The 22054-nt window shown below is 37.1% G+C and overlaps 1 protein-coding gene across 10 annotated transcripts in view; it reads right to left on the bottom strand.

The window, feature by feature from the left end:
* Positions 1-22054, bottom strand: part of RBMS3 (RNA binding motif single stranded interacting protein 3) — a 723832-nt gene that overhangs the window by 396012 nt on the left and 305766 nt on the right. For all 10 annotated transcript variants that reach the window (XM_067753570.1, XM_067753568.1, XM_067753573.1 and 7 more), the window contains exon 4: positions 7189-7280. In XM_067753570.1, coding sequence (XP_067609671.1) covers positions 7189-7280 — 92 coding nt within the window. The remainder of the gene's footprint in view (positions 1-7188; positions 7281-22054) is intronic.

Below are 22054 nucleotides of genomic sequence, written 5' to 3'. Positions count from 1 at the left end.
CAAATTTAGAATAATACTATAATATGGTGGTGTGTTAACCACTTCACTCTAGTATAAAAGTCAAAGAACAAAGGTATTAAAAACATCTATATCTATAGTAATTTCTTAACGAATATACCATATAAAAAGAGGTAAATTGTGACATCAAAAATATAAAAGGAAGTGAGAAGAAGTTTTTGTGTGCAAGTGAGGTTAAGTTGTTATCAGGATAAAGTAGACTATTATAAGATATTTTATGGAAGCTTCAAAGCAAAGCAAAACCTACAGTAGATATACAAAAGATAAAGAAAAGGGAATCAAAACATACCACTACAGGTAATCATCAATTCACAAAGGAAGGCAACAAGAGAAGAAGAAAGGAACAAGGGCACTACAAAACAGCTAGAACAATTAATAAGATGACAGTAAGTCCTTACCTATCAATAATTACTATAAATGTACATGGTTTAAATTCTCTAATCAAAGGGCATAGAGTGGCTGGCTGGATTAAAAGACCTAGCTAACTGCTGCCTACAAGAGATTCATTTCAATTTTAAGGACACACATACTCTCAAAGTGCAGGGATGGAAAAATATATTTGATGCAAGTGAAATCAAGAGAACAGGAATACCTATACTTATGCCAGACAAAGTAAACTTTAAGTCAAAAATAGTAACAGGAGACAAAGAAGGTCATTGTATAATGATAAATAGGGGTCAATTCATCAAAGATATGTAACAATCATGAATATATATGCATTGACATCAAAGCACCAACATTATATTAAGCAAATCCTAATTTCTGAAGGGAGAAATAGGTACAATACCATAATAGTAGGGGACTATATTATCCCACTTTCAACAACATATAGATCATCCAAACAGAAAATCAATAAGGAAACACTGAATTAAAGTATACCTTAGTCCAAATGGACCTAAAAGACAAATATAGAACAAATATATTCCATCTGACAGCAGCAGAATATACATTCTTCTCAAGCACACAAGAAACATTCTCTAGGATACGTCAGATAAAAAAATAAATCTAAGCAAATTTAAGAAAACTGAAATCATACCAAGTATATTTTTCAAATACAGTGTTATGAAACTAGAAGTCAGTAATTGAAGGAAAACTGAAAAATTCACAAATATGTGGAAATTAAACAACATACTCCTGAAAAATCAATGGGTCAAAGAAGAAATCAAAAGTAGAATAAAAAAATATATCTTGAAAAAAACCGGAAGAGAAACACAGCATGCCAAAACTCAATGGATGCAAAAAAGCAGTTCTAAGAGAAGTTTATAGCAATAATAACAAAATACACATCCTTTCATGGCAAACTCTAAACAAATTAGGTATAGGAGGAACATACTTCAACATAATAAAGGTCATATATGACAAGCCCACTGCTAACATCATACTCAATGATAAAGTTTTTCCTTTAAGATCAGGAAAAAGACACAGGTGGGCACACTCACCACTCTTCTTGAACACAGTGCTGGAAGTCCTAGACAGAGCAATTAGGCAAGAAAAAGAAAAGGCATCCAAATTGGAAAGGAACAAGTAAAACTGTCTTTGTTTACAGATGATATGATGTTATATACAGAAATCCCTAAGACTCCACTAAAAAACTGTTTGAACTAATAAATGACTTCAGTAAAGTTGCAGGATACAAAATCAACATATAGAAATCAGTTGTTTTTCTATACACTAACAATAAAATAGCTGAAAAAGGAATAAGGAAAACAACCCCATTCACATCAAAAAGAATGCAATACTTAGGAATATATAAAATGTATTGATTGACTTTTCCACCCAGTCACAGGAAGCAACATCTTCCATGGTTACTAAAATTTCCCTTGAACAATGCCTCTCTCCTTCGTACGTGAAAGCCTTTGAGAAATTTCCTTGTTTGGCTGGTTTACCAGCAGGCCCCACCAATGCAGTGATCCCTGGACATCAAATAGCCTTCTTACTCTCATATACCTGGAAATGATAAAAGCCAAGCAATAAAACCAGAGTAAAAGCAATATTATTATTGTCATAGGCCGAAAGAGTCTGGATGAGGAAGCCTGGTATGTGCCTCTACATTCAGAAGAGTAGCTTTGATAGACAACATCATGAGGCTAGTGGTTGAACTTCAGAAAAAAAGTCTAGAATATTCTATGGAATAGGTCCTTCTTTCATTAGCTAAAATTCTCCTACTGGAATATAACTGTTAGGACTCCACAGAGGTGATGCATTTTAAAAAATTAATTGTATGCATACACATATTTGAATTTACAGAATTTATTTTCCTATATTCATTGATTTTTTAATGATCTCTTCTGATCTCAAAATAAATGATTTTTTTCCCCAAAAGAACTATTATTAAGGTCACTGATTTATAAAAAAGAATTCCTTTACTCTGGTACCAATCTGGTTCGCTACAATGGTTGACATGGTATTATTTTATTATCCTAATGGTTGACACAATGCCTTTATATTATTCCCGATGGTCTGAAATCCTCTTGGATACTTGGTCTCTTTGGTGATCACTTAACTTTGATTTCTTCTACAAATACCACAGTGGAGTGAACCACCGTTAGTGACTGGAATGTCGGTCTTTGTTGTAGACCTGATAAAGCCTTATCTAAAGGCCCTGAGGAGGGGGTGACTCCTTCCCTGCAGGGGAAAGAGATGTGTTCTGTTTTCTCATGCTTGGAATTGACAGAAAGCAAATAAGAAAGAGGCCTGCTAAGCCTGAGGTTACTCAAGGCTTGGCTGGTGATGATTGGTGACTGTGGAGCCTCCAAATTTACATCCAGAAAAACTCAGTTTCTAAAACTATGCAGCCCTCCAGGGAGGCCACCATGAGACCCTGGGGGATAGTGGGCAAGGAAGACCCATCTGAATGGCAGACATGGGTGATGCAACTGGTTAACCAAGGAACATCCTACACTGACAAACCAAGAATTCTACTCCTGCCCAGCAGAATTTGATATGTATTAGTATCAGTGATTTCTGTTTGTTTTCCATTCTCTCTATTCCCAAGTGGTAGTTTTCCCTTGGATTCATGCTTCCTGTTGCTTCTCTGTCGTTCTATATCGTGGGAGTACAGACAGATAACTTGTTTTTTAAAGCTATGAGTTGCTAAGCCAAGAGGAGCAGCTGAGTCTGGGTCTGATGGAGGTGATGTCATCCCCAGTTGTGATCACAGGGTGAGGCTTTGAGCTGGGCTCCCTTCAGGAAAGAATGAATGCATGTCACCCAAAATGTATAAATGGGAAGAACGGGTTTGTGTATGTTGGAGAGCCAGGGAGATAAATGACCCTTAATTTTCTCTACTATAGGCCAAGAAGCTAAAATGCTCATCATCCTAGAATCTCTTGCAGCTAAGGGGGAAACCATATGACTCAGTTTTGGCCATTGAGATGTAAACATAAGTTCCTGAGCTAGGATTCTGGAAAAGCTTTTAAAACTTCAGAATCAGCCTTATGATTCTTTAGCCTTTTGCCCTTTTCTTTTTCCTGGCTTAAATGTGGATATAATAAGTGGCACTTTAGAAAAGAACATGTAAATGTATGGATGAAAGCCACATATAAAGAATCACAGAGCAGCCTTGACCCTTGATGGCACCCAAAACATTTTGCCCTTCATTGCTTATCTACAGCTTTCTTATTAATGAGTAAAATAAACACCTACAAGGTAAGCTATCGTTAGTTGGTTTTTCTCAGCTCTTTTCCTGTTATGCTTGAGACATATTCCTTGGCAAATGACTATCTTTTAAATCCCCTAAAATTGGCAAGAGTAGCAACAACCAATATTTTTAATCCAGAGCTGTAGCAATCCCAGGAGATAAATCATATGCTGAAAATCCAGAATAAGAAAGAAGTTTTATTCAGTGTTGATTCTCCAACACCTAGCACAGTGCCTGGCACTTAGCAAGCAATAAAAATGTTTGTTCATTGATCCTATTGATTGTATTTTTCAGAAAACTTTTAAAATAAAGTAACACTTAAAGCATATATCAGAATTTACAGAAAGTTCAGTAACACATTTGAATTTAATGCATAACAATATTTATTGAATAATTAACATGTATTGAATTGTAATCTAAACACTATACTAAATTCTTTGTGTTTATTTTTAGTTAATTTTCACAGCAGTCCTATAAACTAAGTATTATTATTGGAGAATTTCAGAGGTATTTAAATAAGTTAGACAAGGTCACACAGCCAGGTGGTATGAGAGCCAGGATTCAAGGCCAAGTATATCTCCCTCCAAACCTATGCTCTTAATCACTATGTATTAATAAAATATTTTAAATCTGCTCTCCTAAAAGAAACACTTTTGATCCCTAAAAACCCTTTCTGGCAGAACAGCAAGTACACAGAAAATGTCAGTCTATGTTAATGGCTATACATTATTAATCAATTACCACTTACTGGATGAGTTATTAATTCCTCCTTGTTGACAAATCAGTTGAATATTTCATATGCACACATTGGAGTAAGTTAGCTAAATAAAGTGATTCACTTGGAGCATTTCATGTTTGCTCCAGGTTGCTATTGGGAACCTCGGTTATTTGTGGCATTTTTGCTCAAAAATCCTGGAGTTATTAAAATCTGGCCCCACAGACTGCAGAGTAGGATATTGATAAGAACAAGGATGCAGCTGGCAATTCAGTAGATACTTAAACAGCAAAAAATGTAGTGCAAGTTTCCCACACCTTGCAGACTGCAGGTTTATACCATAATAAACAATTATCACCAGGACAAAGGGGAAAAGGCCATGAAATCCAATAGCGCAGTGAGAAATCTACTAATACAGGTGGTCAAGCTTGTTCCATTTCATCGTCAAAGGGAGGCTATTTACTTGCTTCCAGTAGTTCAATTACAGAGTCATTTACTGCTGAAAGTTTTCCAGTAGGCAGATGTAGATCTACAGCTCTGGGCTTTACATTCAAAATCAGTGAGGAAAAAGGGAATAAGAATCTCCTCCACAGACAGCATAATTGATAAGGTAGAGATCTGTAAGCAACCCCAGAAATAAAATAAGTGCCTTTAAGCATCCCAGTTGGACTCTCCTTACTGTGTATAGTGGGCATGGGGAAGGGTCAAGATGCTGACTATAATTAATGATGTTTTAGAAGCTCTTTAAAATATTTTCCCTTTGATAGTTTTCTGTCTAGATGAGATATCAGTGGTTGGTGTGTGTGTGTGTGTATGTGAAAAATAAAGAGAGAGAGAGAGAGAGATTCCTTGTGTACCAAAATGCTCAGAAACAGAGGGAAAATATTCACAATGGATCCTCAGTAGTTATAAAATCAAAGACAACTTTCTTTTCCTCTTGCGCAAGATAAAAGTGGTTTTTATCCAACAAATAACACTGTGTGTGTGTGTGTGTGTGTGTGTGTGTGTGTGTGTGTGTTCTGAGGACATTTGAAACAGTGGAGATTATACCGACTGTAATCATTATTTCTAAACTGCCACAATCTAGCAATTTCCAAAATTTGGCAGTGTATCCATAGACTAGATCAAAGATATGTCAATAACAAGGGTTTTTCTTGAGCATGTTTTTCATCATTTTCTTGTCAATAGGTTCTGCCTTTCAGTTGAAATTCAATTTATATTTTGCATACACCTAACCACTGTAATTTTATCACTTGTTTGCTGGGCATAAGAAGCCACTACTTAAGTGGCCAAGTAACTTGACTCTTGTCAAGTAACCTTTAAACCAAGACACGTATGTAATTCCCTTATTAATTACAAAGATTAACTTCATCAATCTTAGTTCATGACCAAATTCAAAACTTCCAGGCACAATCATGATAAGAAGTACACAGCTGAAAGATTTTAAATTCTAATTTATCCCACCTTGAAAAACAATTAAGGTGTCATAAAGGGCAATGAGTCCACCAAAGTAATCTCTACGGGAAGTGACCCACAACAAAAGGTTAACAGATAGGGGAGGTATCAGCTTGCTAGAAGACAACTGAAGATGAAGAAAACCAAATATACCACCTCTAGTTATTGGATGCTGAAATTGGAAAATGTCATCAGAGAATTTTAGCAATGATAATAAAATCCAAATGACCAAAAATTTGACAACTTAGTCAATATAACTCAGCTCTCTGTGGGAATAGTTAAGAGTAAGTGTATACATAAATATGGCATAAAAGCATTAGATCAGAATTTCAAGATCTATTGGCTTTTCTACCTAACTTTTGAGAATCCAAAGATCAACACATTCACTGGTAGTAATCAGAAAACTTAAGTTGCATGTGAATAATTAATGGTCCAAAATGACCATTATTTTAAAACAAATATGTACCAAGCATCCCTATGCTATAACTAATTTTTTAAACTTTTTATTTGCAAATAATCATAGATTTACAGGACGATAGTATAGAGAGATCCCCTGTACCCTCCACCCAGTTTCCTCAAAGGTTATATCTTACATAATTTTAGTACAATATCAAAACCAGGAATATTGTGTGCACAATATGTGTGCATGTCACTTTTATCATATGTGTAGATTCTTGTATTTACCACTGCAATCAGGATACAGAACTATTATAAATGATTTTATTTGTTTTCTTGAATATAAAAATGCATTATAATTTCAGGTAGAAAGTTCCAAACTACTTGTTTTACAAAACAATCACAGCATATTGAAAATTATTAATATTTAGGAAATTATTATCTAAGAAAACTCTATTTATAAAGGCCAAAGTGAAATTCTAGCAATACAGACAACATACATTTGTGTTAAACTTATCTCCCTGCACAGATTAGACCACCCCATCATTCAGCGATTGGCTCTCCGCAGCATGAGAGTGAGGGAGTTTTCAACACGTAGTTTATCAAAGACATCTTACTGAGAACTGTACTCCTCCAAAACTGTTTACTGGTGAAAGCCCCAGATACACACATGCGCATACACACACCGCTCTGGTCTGGGGTAAAACAGAGCACTTCACAAGTGCCTTTAAATCACTAATGAAGTTACCATAATAAAGGAGAACATTAATAAATATACACAAAGAATTAATGAAATAAACTAGCCAGATTCTTCCCAGCCAAGGCTACCATGGGGGTTCTTATTTTCCCTAACAAGTAAACATAATCCAAATTGTTGCAAACTCCAACTCAATTCAGCTCATGGCAGTGGAAAAATATATGATCACAAAAGAAAAAAAAATCAGAATCGAAACACCATTCTTACCTTGGCCATTTGTGCCTGCACGCCATTTGCCTTGAGAGACGCTACTGCTTTCTGTGCAGCTGCTGGACTGTCAAAATCTACAAAACCATACCCTGTGAAAACACAAAGACCCTGGTTAGTACTCACAAATAGCTGCATCTCTGTCACACCAATAGAATGTGTGTTTGTGGTCAAACTTGCACTCATGACCCTGCTTGAACCATAGACCTCAATCTATGGCCCTTAACATGTCAGGAAAGATACCACAATATCGTTCAACATAAAATAGTAACTCGCTTATTTTCTAGAGGTTGCTTTTGATATTGGTTATGTAATCAGCAAGCTGATTTAGACTAATTTGGTGAGTAAGGTAATATATTATTTAACCATGTTCTTCTTTCTTCAGTGGATTTGCTACAAGAATGAGGAACACAAAATGCTGAAAAATAAAGAAAAGTTTATCTCGAAAGTTAATTTTCTAAACCTCAAAAAAACTGACGGTAATAAAAGCCATGATAGAACCAGCATGAAGTTAGTACAAGCAACCTCAACAGTTTCTGGTATTCAGTAGGCATTCAATAAATGCATGTTGACTACATGAACGAATAAAGGTTGTGAATGAGTCCAGGGAGGTTTGAACGAGTTCCAGTTGATTTCCAAGCTTGTGTTAAGTCATTACAGACCTCGTTTCTCTCAAACATAACATCCTAAATAAACGATTTGACTGTTAAGGAACCTGTGATAAAGAGTGAGTAAATAGAGAAATATTCAAGCGTCTTTTAAAAATAAGAAACAAAGACCCATGTCACATATTTGTTACTTAAGTATAATCTGAAAAGGGTACAAGAGTTGCCTATACTGTTCTCTGATTGTGTGCCTGTGTGTGTGTGTGTGTGTGTACAGAGTGAGGCCAAAGAAACAGCCAGTAAAACAGAATAAATGAAAAGGGGATTTTGCATACCCATAAAATAGCTGATATTAGTTCAGGACTTAGCCTAACAGTAATTTCAGCTGCCAAGGATATTTCAAAATAAAAATGCTCAAGAATGAGTGTTTGGCACTCAGTGCCCACCATACGTATCCCGCTCCTCTCCTCAGCTGTCAGGCAGGGATTTGCTCTGTATTCCAATATTTTTCTCATTTAGAAGTTTTGAGGGGAACTGCTAAGGCAAACCTACTAACCATGCACTGTGACCATGCCCCCCCCCCCCTACTAAAATAAACCAAAGAGTGAAAGGGAATTCAATTACCAAGTTGTTTCTTGTAATTAACTTTTTAATTTTCTCCCCTTGAATCTCTTCTTCTTTTTCTCCCTCCCAGCATGTTAACCTAAAATGAACTTGTTACACATCAGTGTACCATCAAATGCTCTTGAAAAGCTGGGCAGAGAAACTGGGAAATTTGTATTTCGAATCCAAAAGGAAGCCTGCTCTGTCAGTATTGCTAATTCCTTTCTTCCCACAAAATTCAAACTATGTGACTAATATGAGTATTACCACCCACTAAGATGAGTAAGATGAGGGAAAAAGCAGAAAGAAAAAGAGGAAAAAGAACAAAATAAGTCAAGAAGTAGAGTTAGAGGGAGAGGAAGATAAAACTAAAATGCAGACTTTCTCTCCTATGTTCCAGCAACTGCCCTGAGTGGGTGATGTGTTGACACCTGATGAAATGATAATAATACATGTACTACCGTCCTGCCTGTTCACGTATATAAATAGAGAAACTGAAGCTTAAGCCAGGCGACAAGACTGGTCCCAAATCACGAGCTGCTTAATCAGTAGAGCCAGGATGTGGAGCAAAGTCCACACAGGCCTTTTCCAAATATACTGTACTATGAACTGCTTTATAATCTTATTTTGCAAACTATTTCTAGCAGCCCCTGAAACCCACCAGAGAGAGGACACAATCCTTGAAAATCCCTTAGACTCTGAGGTTAGCACATGAAATAAAACAATCCCGTAAAAGAATTCAACCCAGCTCATTCAGTCAGTACACTTATTCATGGAGTGGTTGAGTTCTCAGCAGAACGGGCTACATGAGGTTTGACAAGGCACCCCTCCCACCTCATGCTTTGGTCAGTCTTCCTCATCTGTTTGCAGGCTCATTCTTTCATTCAATAAGGAAATTCTATGTCAGGCATTTTGCCAGGTACAGGGTATAGAGTAGTGAAAAAAAAAAAAAACCCAGTTCCCACCCTTACGCAGCTTATAGTTGAGTTGGGAGATGGACATAAAACAAATAACCATACAAATGAATCTATAATTACAAATCGGTATGCCTTCCCTGAAAGTAAATGAGATCATATACCACAGAATCTGATGATTGATTGTTCATTATTGAAAGTTTTAAGGAAGCAGTGCCATGGGATGACCTGCATTTCTTAAACTATCACTCTAGCTGGCTTGTCTTAAAGATGGTATTGGTTTGGGGGGAGGCAGGTAGCAAGAGTGGAATCAGGGAGATAACTTAGGGGCTATTACAGCAATCTGAACAAATGACAGCTGGCCATGAAATGGACAGGATGCAATGGATGGTCTGAGTTACATTCTGGAGGCAGAATTAACAGGACCCAGTGATGGATGGACTGGGTGGGAGTAGGGGAGATACAGGCGACAAGGATTACTACAGCTTTTTCAGCATAAGCCAATGGGTGGGTGGAGATGTGATCTATAGAAATGGGGAGCTGGGAGGAGGAACAAACAGGGGAGAGGGAAAATTAAAATATTGGTTTGAGGCATGGTGAGCCACAAATGCCTGTGAGACATCTAAGTAAAAATGTCAAATAGCAGCTGGATATATTAGGCTGGTTCTCAGAAAAGGGAATAAGATTGGGAATATAAACTAGGAGATCAACAGCATGAAGATATGATTTACAGAAACAGAAAAAGACAAAAGTGCCTGGTGTAAGTAGAAACAAAGAGCCCAGGTTTGGAGCTGAACTTCACCACTGAACTGTCAGATAGGAAAATGAGATTGCAAAGGAGGCTGAAGGAGAATCAGAGGGAAAGAAGGAAATACAAAGGGAATAAGATGTCTCATAGCCAAGGTAAGAAAGCTTCCCAAGCAGGACAGAGAGACTGACGGTGTCAAATGCCACTGAGAGTGAGAGCAAGATGGGAGCTTGAGAGACCCAATGTTTCAGGAGCGTGGACTTCTTTATTTAACTAGAGTTGATTTATAATATTGTGTTAGTTTCAGGTGTACAGCTTCAGATTCTTTTCCATTATAGGCCATTACAAGACACTGTGATGTATAGTTCCCTGTGCTATAGATAGGTCTTTGTTGTTTATTTTATATACAGTAGTGTATATCATGGACTTCTTTTCATGCTTGGCTACAGGCCAGTGGAGGCGACTGAAGTCTGCTTGAGTAGTTGAAGAGCAAGACTAAGGGAGGTGAAGAGAGTGTTTACAGTCTGCTTTGCCATTATGCTGCTGGGAAGGAGAATTAATAGCCAGCTTTAGCTCGAGGGGGATATGAGGTCAAAGGAGCTATTTGTGTTCGTTGGTTTTAAGATAGGAGATGCTATGGTTTTCAACCTTCGCCGCATGCTAGATGCACTTTGGGAGCTAAAAGAATGACCAATGCTCACTTCTCACCCCCAGGAAAATGAAATCAGTGTCTTTGGGAATGTGGCCAAGGTGTTTGCACACACACGTGTGTGTCTATTCCCCGGCTGGTTTCAGTGTGAAGCCAGGGTACAGTACTGCTGAATATTCATTCAAGTTATTCAACAAATATTTATTTGTTGCCCCTACTATGAGATAGATACTGTTCTTGGCACTTTTGAATGTTGATAAGAAAGATCAAGCAGAAGTCAAGAGATTAAAGCTTCAGGCAGAGAAGGGGATAATTTATAGGGCAATGTTCCTGAGAAGGTGGAAGTGTGAGGTGTTCTAGAACATGAATGAAGTGCTGTCCTTTGCTAAAAGAGGGACTTTGCCCTTGGCCCATTGTAACTGGAAGGAAGAAAAAAAGAGCAGTCTCAATTACCAGGTGTTATTTCTTTGTATATCTTTGTTTCTGGGACATAGCCTGAGCTTAATAAACATCTGTCGAAATTAATTGAAACCATGTTTAAAAGATGCTAAGTTACTTCATGGGACTACAGTGGGGATTAACTAATAAAAATGTCTGTTAATACATTTTGACTCTAAAGAACAATATAAATGCCAAGCAGCCAGGGCTCTGGCTTAGCCACGTTGCCACCCAGTGACGCCACCAAGGATTTCATGACTCTCGGCCTCTATCACAGTGTGGCTTCCTCCATTTTTTCCACTACACACATCACACAGGATATTACAAAATCAAGATGCTGTTCTCCAGGGCTGAACTCCAATCCAAACAGAAGAAATCCTTGTGAGGGCAGGAGACACCCTGAGCCTTGTCTGAATTGGGGAAGTTATGGGTGAACTTCGAGAAGAGTGTCTTTCCAAAGAGCCATCATGCCAGCAAGAAGAGAGGCCCCTAAGTACAAAATATCTCCTCTCCTGAAGGCTCCTGGGAAGCAAAGTTATAAATAAAGAATCAACGTTTCACTGAGTTCTGTGTTTTTCATACAAACTTACTTTCACCAATTAAAATGAACAAGCAGAGGTAAAATGTCTCAAGCACCACCCCCCCAAAAACCACACCACAATTCTGGAAATAAACATTGCATTCTTGACTCTTATGTGACAGCATATACTACATCGCAATCAGAAAGGAACAGAATTAAATACGAAGCTGCCCCTAGAGAATAATGATGCCTTTACGAAGGAATAAAGCAACTCCAATTTGGTTTCAATTTGCTTTCCTTAACTACAAATCATCAAGCCCGGGAACAGAAACCTCTGTACCTACATCTGGTGAGAGGCAGGGTAGGGAGATTAGTTCAGCTCCAGCTAATAATGCTTTATGGTAACTGCTAAAATCCTCCATAAAATGGGACCCATTGGAAACACCAGCCCCAGTGACTGAAAGGCCATTGGTCTCCCTCAATTACATAATTAAGCTTGGCAGCAGGTTCAAATGAATGAAAACTGAATGTCACTGTTTTCTCCACACACCCCTGTACTTGTTTTCCTTCCTTGTCGGGGGACAAGGCCAGCAGTTCTGCAATTAGCGGGAAGCAGAGAGCAGCAAGAAAGAACCATCTCCATGCTAATTAGGTCATTCACCAAATGCACTCACTCCATTGGCAGAGCTAATCAATACTTTCCCGAAATGCTTTAAACTTGGTGTGTTAATTTAAAGTTTTGTTATTTTTATTGCACTATAAGCCTGGTGATTTTATAAAAAGAAGAAAAAATATATATATTTAGAAATTATGACAGAGTTCTACAAACAATGGTACTGACAGAGCGTTTTGTTTTTGTTTCTTCAGTGTTATCTGTAAGCAGCTTCTCTGTGACCTTTGCCATTCAGCTGGACCCCTGTGTGACAATTCATTTGAATTTTGTTAAAAGTCTCTTTATCATCTTTTTTAAAATTTAATTTTTATTTTACATTGGAGTATAGTTGATTTACAATGTTGTGCTAGTTTCAGGTGTATAGCAAAGTGATTCAGTTATACATATACGTATACCCATTCTCTTTCAGATTCTTTTCCCATATAGGTTATTACAGAATATTGAGTAGAGTTCCCTGTGCTATACAGTAGGTCCTTGTTGGTTATCTACTTTATATATATTAGTGTGTGTAGGTTAATCCCAAATGCCTAATTTATCCCTCCCCCACATTTCCCCTTTGGTATCATCTTTATCATCTTTAGCAGTTAATTTTATACTTCTGTGTTGCAACTAGATCCTTAAATTCTCTGTGTAAACTGCTTACATATTTACCAACTTTGGATGGTTCTTTATGTGGGGGAAATGATACAAACCAGAATTCCTGGTTCAGATGTGTGGTGGCATGAGCCGAGTGAGACTCGCTCTCAGAGTGTAATCTCACACGACATTTCATATTTCTGCAGAATGACTGTCATAAAAGCCCACTTGAAACACAGATGGCTTGATGTTAACACCCAACTTCTTTCAAAGACGATCCAGATGTGAGTCAAATACGATTTTTAAACAGAAGTGAACACTTTGTCTAGGAATCACAGGTTCCACTGAAGTTCCACTCATATTTAACAGCTGAAGATGTTTAAGAATCGCCCTTCCATAAATCCCCCCTCTTTCTACTTAGGCTTGAGAATATTCTGCGGCTGTCATCTGAGCTCAGAGCACGGAGAGAAGGTGGCCTGCAGGAAGGAAAGAGTGATTTGCAGGCTTCCTGGAAGTCTGCTGGACTCAAGGCTGCCTCCAGGCATCTGTATTTCGATTTTTTTGTACATCCCTAAACTGTTGAATGACTGCCAAATGTCTGCTCTTATTATTGGATTTCCTAGTTCTCTGCATTATGTTGATCAAAGGAGGTAGTTGAAGGACAGCACTGATAAATTCTTTGCTACATGTATGCTTGTAAAACCAAACTAACAAGGAGACCCAATCATTTCTTCAGTATTTCCTTTTGCACTGATGTCCTGTGACTGACCATTACAATGAAGCAAGGATGCTACAATGCAATAGCCCTGCAGCCTAACTTACATGTGTGGAAAAAAAAAAAAAAAAAAAGGCAAAAGACAAATCCTGCTAGAAAGCAGAGGCCAAAGACAAGAGTGCTCATTTTGAGGAAAAGAATCCAAACCATTAAAATCTGAAATGACCTCCACTTTGAAGCATCTTTGGAAAAAGGATGGAACCATTTTATACAGAAAAGAACAGTGTCTGTACTTATGCAAAGGGCTGCAGCCTTCAGACACTTAGCAAACAGAGGCAAATAAGGTGGGTAACAGGGTCCACCATACAGGAAACAGATTGCTCCATTCTCTTCCCCTGACTTCTGAGCTTAATTACCTAAACATTCTGATATTCTAGTGCCAGGAACACTAAAATAAGACATCAGTTTTCGGAATAGAATTGACCTGTTTATATGGGACACTTTTGAACCATGATGTGGCTTTACTATTATTATTATTTAATCTTAATTTTATTTTATATTTTTAAATTTTTATTATTTTTAAATTGAAATATAGTTGATTTACAATGTTATGTTAGTTTCAGGTGTACAGCAAAGTAATTCAGAATATATATATTCTGAATATATATATATACCTTTATAGTTTATTACAGAATACTGAATATAGTTCCCTGTGCTATACAATAGGTCCTTGTTGTTTACCTATTTTATATATAGTAGTTTGTATCTGCTAATCCCAAACTCCTAATTTATCCCTCCTCCATCCCCTTCTCCTTTGGTAACTATAAGTTTGTTTTCTATGTCTGTGAGTCTGTTTCTCTTTTGTAAATAAGTTCATTTGTATCACTGTTTTAGATTCCACATATAAGTGATATCATATGGTATTTGTCTTTCTCTTTCTGACTTACTTCACTTAGTATGATCATCTCTAGGTCCATCCATGTTGCTGCACATGGCATTATTTCATTCTTTTTTATGGCTGAGTAATAGTCCATTGTATAAAGACGATGTGGTATATATTACTATTACTTAATTTACTAAACATCTACTCTGTGCAAAGAAGATAGTGTGTTCGATGCTGCAGGGAAAACCAAGATACTCTGACATGGCCCTTCCTGTCAGGGAGTTTATGGTCTAGCAGGATAGATAAAGACATTTAAATACAGTGGTGGGTCCTCTTATGCATGGGGTTACGTCAGTGAGCATATGCAAAATGGCATGTTTTCATTGAGTATAATATGCATGGTTTTGTGTGCACAGCTCTGCTCATCAGAGCTGAATACCTGAGTCAGGTCCCTTCTCATTGAGCAGCATGATGGTAAAACTATCCACATTCTACATTTATGTGTGCATTAGTCTATCTTTCTGTTTTCCTGTTTTTGTGCATAATAGAAACGCATTAAGTTAAATACAAAATATAGGGAGGAATTAGTATCACATAAAAAGTGAAAAGAAAGTGCTAGTGTTCTAAGATAGCAAATATTTCTTCCAGGTGGGGGCAAACTCAGTACACTTTGAGAGCAAACGACAAAAGTGAGGACTAGGGAAAAGAAATTAGGTCCCAAGTGGCATTTCCCTGCAGAATAAGACAATTACAAAAGACACGACGAATTTAGGGAGCAACATACTTAGTGGTATGCCGCTTGAAAATGGGACGCTTCTTATTCCAGTTATGGTGCACAGAGAGTCTTATTAAACCAAACACAAATTCAAAACCCAAAACTCACTTCCCTTGTCACCCTGTTCAAATGATTTTTAAATGAGAGAAATTGCTTCTTTCTACTGAATAAAGTCAAAATTAGGATCAGGATCATTATTTAATGGGCTTAGAGAGATCATTATGCTTTACTGAGATTAAAGAAACTCACTGATTTGTCAAGGTTTTCGACTAAACCAGCCATGATTTTATTATAATATTGTAGAAATTAAGGGAGCAGTCTGCTTGGCTGTAAATGGATAGATTAACCTCTGTGAATCATCTTGCAAAGTTTTCCTTTCCTTTGTTCAAGGACACATATAAAATATATGTCTCATGTGAACCTTTGGTCCTAAGTGTCTCTGCCATCAACAGCAGTGGGATGTGTTAAGTGTATAATGCATTGTGGCCGCAGGAGCAGGCCAGGGTATTGATATAACAATTCCACTGAGTCTGTAAGTATGATGGAAGCAAGCTGTATCTGAATACTCTAATTACAGCTCTGCAATCCTAGCCCACAGTAGGCAAAACTATGGTTTTATTCCTGGGTGCCCATCTTTCCTCCCCTCTCTTTGCTCTGGCCTTACAGGCAGGTAAAACTGTAAACTATTCCTCCATCAGAAGAGCAGAGTTGATGGCCTCAGTGTGTGAGGATCAATGGAAGAACAATCTCCCCTTCCCCCCCCACCACAAGTACTTTAATCCACACTCACTCAATGCCTCCAGCCAATGGCCTGGAAAGCATGTCTGTAGTCTTACACATCCTTCTACAGCAGAGACATCTCCTGCCCTATGGCACATTCACCTTTAGAGGGTGGACACCGTAGTGCAACTAGGTAAGCACCCAGAAGGATGCATTAAGCAGCTCACTGCAAGAGGGAAGGAAGAGAAAGTGAATCCTACATACAGGTAACCCTTTGAAGAGGCATGCACCTGTGTACCTTTGTTTTTGTTACAGTCTACAATCTAGCTAGTCCCTCCACAGACTTGTCAATCCATCTCTATTTCTGTACCAAGCCCTGGGTCCCTTTGAACACCATTATTTTCCTGGGAAAGGGTTCCATCCATGATTTCCTACTTCCAAATCTTTGACAAAACTCACTTTGAAACCCTCGGGAAGCTTCTGTCTAATAAGTCACGCATTTCCTAACATATACCCATGTTTTACTGGAAACAGTCTTCAGTCACATATTTATATGCCAAATTCCAAATATTTAAAATAAATGTCCACAAGTACTGTCTCTGTCACTATAAGTGGTGGCTTTGACATCCTCTTGGACCCTAAATTACTTCTCTCTAACCCACCTGACATACCAAATACAATTCTAGTTTTGTATTAGAATCTAGAAAACAAAGAAACTTAAATGTACATGTAGGCAACTGATTATAACACATGCACGTGATTAAAAAGATTAAAAATAAAGTATAAAAATCATGCCAAACAAAACATTATTCAATGAAATGAAATTTCTTTTCTACCTAGACCTTAATGCTCTGGTCCAACTTCCCAAGAAATTGTCCAATGAGTCCGTCTGTGTTCTAACTTGAAAAAACAACTAGAACTAATTCTTGAGCTCTTACTTTTGTATGTATTAGAAGCACTTAGGGATTAATATAGAAATAAAATAATTTCTGCTATTAAAAATCATGAAATGAAAAACATTTGTAAGATTTTGTAAATGGCTCCACAATTGTCCATTTTCCCTTAAAAATAAATAGGAGTCTTGTTTTCTTTTAATTTTAAAAGTCATACAATTTTATTGGAAATTTCAGTTGATATGGAGAAAAATTAGCCATGATGCCACCTCCTAAAGCTAAGTAAATTGTAACCTTATTTTTTCCTTTATTTTTAACCAAAATGGTGCCACTTTATACACACATTTTTATGGTTTTTTTTCTCTTAATAACACATGTGGCTACATTTCCTGGTCGATAAATGTGGATCTCTAAAATACCATTAATCTCTTATTTTCAGCATCCCAATTGACAAACTCTTTCTTAAAGATTTCTGAGCGCTACATTATGCCTCAGCCAAATGTTTCCTACTTTGCAAAACTGATTTTATTCCAATATTTTGAAAGATTTTAATTAATAAAATAGTAATAGGCAATATTTTCAAAGCCTCCTAGACTTTACAGAGTGGTTTTTCTTAAGTGTTTTGATTCTTTCAAAGATGTTTCAAAGAAAGACCCTTAGGCATTACAAACCAAAGATATCAGAAAACAGTCAAATCAAATTCAAACGATAGCCTCCTGAAATATAGGGACTGGAAGCCCGTTTTCTTTCTCATTGCAATTAAGTTGGATCTATCTCAAAGGAATTTTGGAAATATATCAGGATCTTGCGAGGCAAAATTACAGCTCTGTGATTCAGAAAGGATGCCAAGAGTTTGAATAGTCATGCCATTATACTCATGACTGCACATTCATTTATAAGTTGAAAGTGAAATCTTTTTCAACAATCAAAGACATGTTTTTCCCAAGGTAATTTGACCGTAATTTGTAAATTGGTACAGTAGCTGATTGCACCAACTCTTTTGAATCCCTCTGATAGCTGGTGATCCATGACTTACAGCTGAGGTCTTTCCTCTTACAGGCAGAGCCTGCTGGAAGAATCCTGGTTGTCTAAAGAAACTAGGATTTCATGATCCTAGAAGATGCTGGTTGAGATGCAATTTAGGGAACAGTGACTACGATATAAAATGGTCCTAAGTAGGATCAGAATGTGGATCACTAGGGAAGTGGCTCTACAAGCAGACCCAGAGTGGCCTCCCATGAGAGGTTTCCTTTATTTTTTTTTAATTTATTTTTTTTATACAGCAAGTTCTTATTAGTTACCTATATTATACATATTACTGTATATATGTCAATCCCAATCTCCTAATTCATCCCACCACCACCACCCCCTTTCCCCCCTTGGGGTCCATACATTTGTTCTCTTCATCTGTGTCTCTATTTCTGCCTTGCAAAGCAGTTCATCTGTACCATTTTTCTAGATTCCACATATATGTGCTAATATATGATATTTTTTTGTCTCTTTCTGACATACTTCACTTTGTATGACAGTCTCTAGGTCCATCCATGTCTCTACAAATGACCCAATTTCGTTCCTTTTTATGGCTGAGTAATATTCCATTATATATATGTACCACATCTTCCTTATCCATTCGTCAATGGACATTTAGGTTGCTTCCATGACCTGGCTATTGTAAATAGTGCTGCAATGAATGTTCGGGTACATGTGTCTTTTTGAATTATGCTTTTCTTTGGATATATGCCCAGTAGTCGGATTGCTGGGTCATATGGTAATTCTATTTTTAGTTTTTTAAGGAACCTCCATATTGTTCTCCATAGTGGCTGTATCAATTTACATTGCCACCAACAGTGCAAGAGGGTTCCCTTTTCTCCACACCCTCTCCAGCTTTGTTGTTTATAGATTTTCTGATGATACCCATTCTAACTGCTGTGAGGTGATACCTCATTGTAGTTTTCACTTGCATTTCTCTAATAATTAGTGATGTTGAGCAGCTTTTCATGTGCCTCTTGGCCATCTGTATGTCTTCTTTGGCGAAATGTCTATTTAGGTCTTCTGCCCTTTTATGATTAGGTTTTTTTTTTAATATTGAGCTGCATGAGCTGCTTATATATTTTGGAGATTAATCCTTTGTCCGTTGATTTGCTTGCAAATATTTTCTCCCATTCTGAGTGTTGTCTTTTCATCTTGTTTAGAGTTTCCTTTGCTGTGCAAAAGCTATTAAGTTTCATTAGGTCCCATTTGTTTATTTTGTTTTTACTTCCATTACTCTAGGAGGTGGGTTAAAAGATCTTGCTATGATGTATGTCAAAGAGTGTTCTTCCTATGATTTCCCCTAAGAGTTTTATAGTGTCCAGTCTTACATTTAGGTCTTTAACCCATTTTGAGTTTATTTTTGTGTATGGTGTTAGGGATTTCATTCCTGATCTTAGAGGAAATGCTTTCAGTTTTTCACCATGGAGAATGATGGTGCTGTGGGTTTGTCATATATGGTGTTTATTATGTTGAGGTAGGTTCCCTCTATGTCCACTTTCTGGAGAGTCTTTATCATAAATGGGTGTTGAATTTTGTCAAAAGCTTTTTCTGCATCTATTGAGATGATCATATGGGTTTTTTTCTTCAATTTGTTAATATGGTGTATCACATTGATGGATTTGGGTATACTGAAGAATCCTTGCATCCCTGGGATAAATCCCACTTGATCACAGTGTATGATCCTTTTAATGTGCTGTTGCATTCTCTTGCTAGTATTTTGTTGAGGATTTTTCCATCTATATTCATCAGTGATATTGGTCTGTAATTTTCTTTTTTTGTAGTATCTTTGTCTGGTTTTGGTATCAGCGTGATGGTGGCCTCATAGAATGAGTTTGGGAGTGTTCCTTTCTCTGCAATTTTTTGGAAGAGTTTGAGAAGGATTGGTGTTAGCTCTTCTCTAAATGTTTTATAGAATTCACCTGTGAAGCCATCTGGCCCTGGACTTTTGTTTGTCGGAAGATTTTTAATCACAGTTTCAATTTCATTACCTGTGATTGGTCTGTTCATATTTTCTATTTCTTCCTGGTTCAGTCTTGCAAGGTTATACCTTTCTAAGAATTTGTCCATTTTTTCCAGGTTGTCCATTTTATTGGCATATAGTTGCTTGCAGTAGTCTCTTAGGATGCTTCGTATTTCTGCGCTGTGTGTTGCAACTTCTCCTTTTTCGTTTCTAATTTTATTGATTTGAGTCCTTTCCCTATTTTTCTTGATGAGTCTGGCTAATAGTTTATCAATTTTGCTTATCTACTCAAAGAACCAGTTTTTAGTTTTATTGATCTTTGCTATTGTTTTCTTTGTTTCTATTTCATTTATTTCTGCTCTGATCTTTATGATTTCTTTCCCTCTACTAACTTTGGGTTTTGTTTGTTCTTCTTTCTCTAGTTCTTCTAGGTGTAAGGTTAGATTGTTTACTTGAGATTTTTCTTGTTTCTTGAGGTAGGACTGTATTGCTATAAACTTCCCTCTTAGAACTGCTTTTGCTGCATCACATAGGTTTTGGATTGTCATGTTTTCATTGCCATTTCTCTCTAGGTATTTTTTTAATTCCTCTTTGATTTCTTCAGTGATCTCTTGGTTATTTAATAATGCATTGTTTAGCCTCATGTGTGTGTGTTTTTTACATATTTTTTCCCGTAATTTATTTCTAATCTCATAGCATTGTAGTTGGAAAAGATGCTTGATATGATTTCAATTTTCTTGAATTTACCGAGTCTTGATTTGTGATCCAGGATGTGATCTCTCCTGGAGAATGTTCCATGTGCACTTGAGAACAAAGTGTAATATGCTGTTTTTGGATGGAATGTCCTACAAATATCAATTGAATCTATGTGGTCTATTGTGTCATTTAAAGCTTGTGTTTCCTGATTAATTTTCTATCTGGATGACCTGTCCATTGGTGTAAGTGAGGTGTTGAAGTCCCTCACTATTATTGTGTTATTATAGATTTCCTCTTTTATAGCAGTTAACGTTTGCTTTATGTGTTCAGGTGCTCCTATGTTGGGTCCATATATATTTATAATTGCTATATCTTTCCTTGGATTGATCCCTTGATCATTATGTAGTGTCCTTCCTTGTCTCTTGTAACATTTTTATTTTAACGTCTATTTTATCTGGCATGAGTATTGCTACTCCAGCTTTCTTGTGATTTCCATTTGCATGGAATATCTTTTTCCATCCCCTCACTTTCAGTCTGTATGTGTCCCTAGGTCTGAAGTGGGTCTCTTGTAGACAGCATATAGATGGGTCTTGTTTTTGTATCCATTCAGCAAGCCTGTGTCTTTTGGTTGGAGCATTTAATCCATTCACGTTTAAGGTAATTATCAATATGCATGTTCCTATGACCATTTTCTTAATTGTTTTGGGTTTGCTTTTGTAGATCCTTTTCTTCTTTTGTGTTTCCCACTTAGAGAAGTTCCTTTAGCATTTGTTCCTTTAGCTGGTTTGGTGGTGCTGAATTCTCTTAGCTTTTGCTTGTCTGTAAAGCTTTTGATTTCTCCATCAAATCTGAATGAGATCCTTGCCAGGTAGAGTAACCTTGGTTGTAGGTTCTTCCCTTACATCACTTTAAGTATATCATGCCACTCCCTTCTGGCTTGTAGTGTTTCTGCTGAGAAATGAGCTGTTAACCTTATGGGAGTTCCCTTGTATGTTATTTTTCATTTTTCCCTTTCAATAATATTCCTTGTCTTTAATTTTTGCCAATTTGATTACTATGTGTCTCGGCATGTTTCTCCTTGGGTTTATCCTGTATGGGACTCACTGCGCTTCCTGGACATGGGTGGCTATTTCTTTTCCCATGTTAGGGAAGTTTTTGACTATAATCTCTTCAGATATTTTCTCTGCTCCTTTCTCTCTCTCTTCTCCTTCTGGGACCCCTGTAATGCAAATGTTGGTGGGTTTAATGTTGTCCCAGAGGTGTCTTAGGCTGTCTTCCTTTCTTTTCATTCTTTTTTCTTTATTCTCTTCCACGGCAGTGAATTCCACTCTTCTGTCTTCCAGGTCACTTATCTGTTCTTCTGCCTTGGTGATTCTGCTATTGATTCCTTCTAGTGTATTTTTCATTTCATTTATTGTATTGTTCATGTCTGTTTGTTTGTTCTTTAATTCTTCTATGTGTTTGTC

This window comes from Pseudorca crassidens, chromosome 10, assembly GCF_039906515.1.
Source record: "Pseudorca crassidens isolate mPseCra1 chromosome 10, mPseCra1.hap1, whole genome shotgun sequence".
Lineage (NCBI taxonomy): Eukaryota > Metazoa > Chordata > Mammalia > Artiodactyla > Delphinidae > Pseudorca > Pseudorca crassidens.
This window is presented reverse-complemented; position numbering and strand designations above follow the sequence as displayed.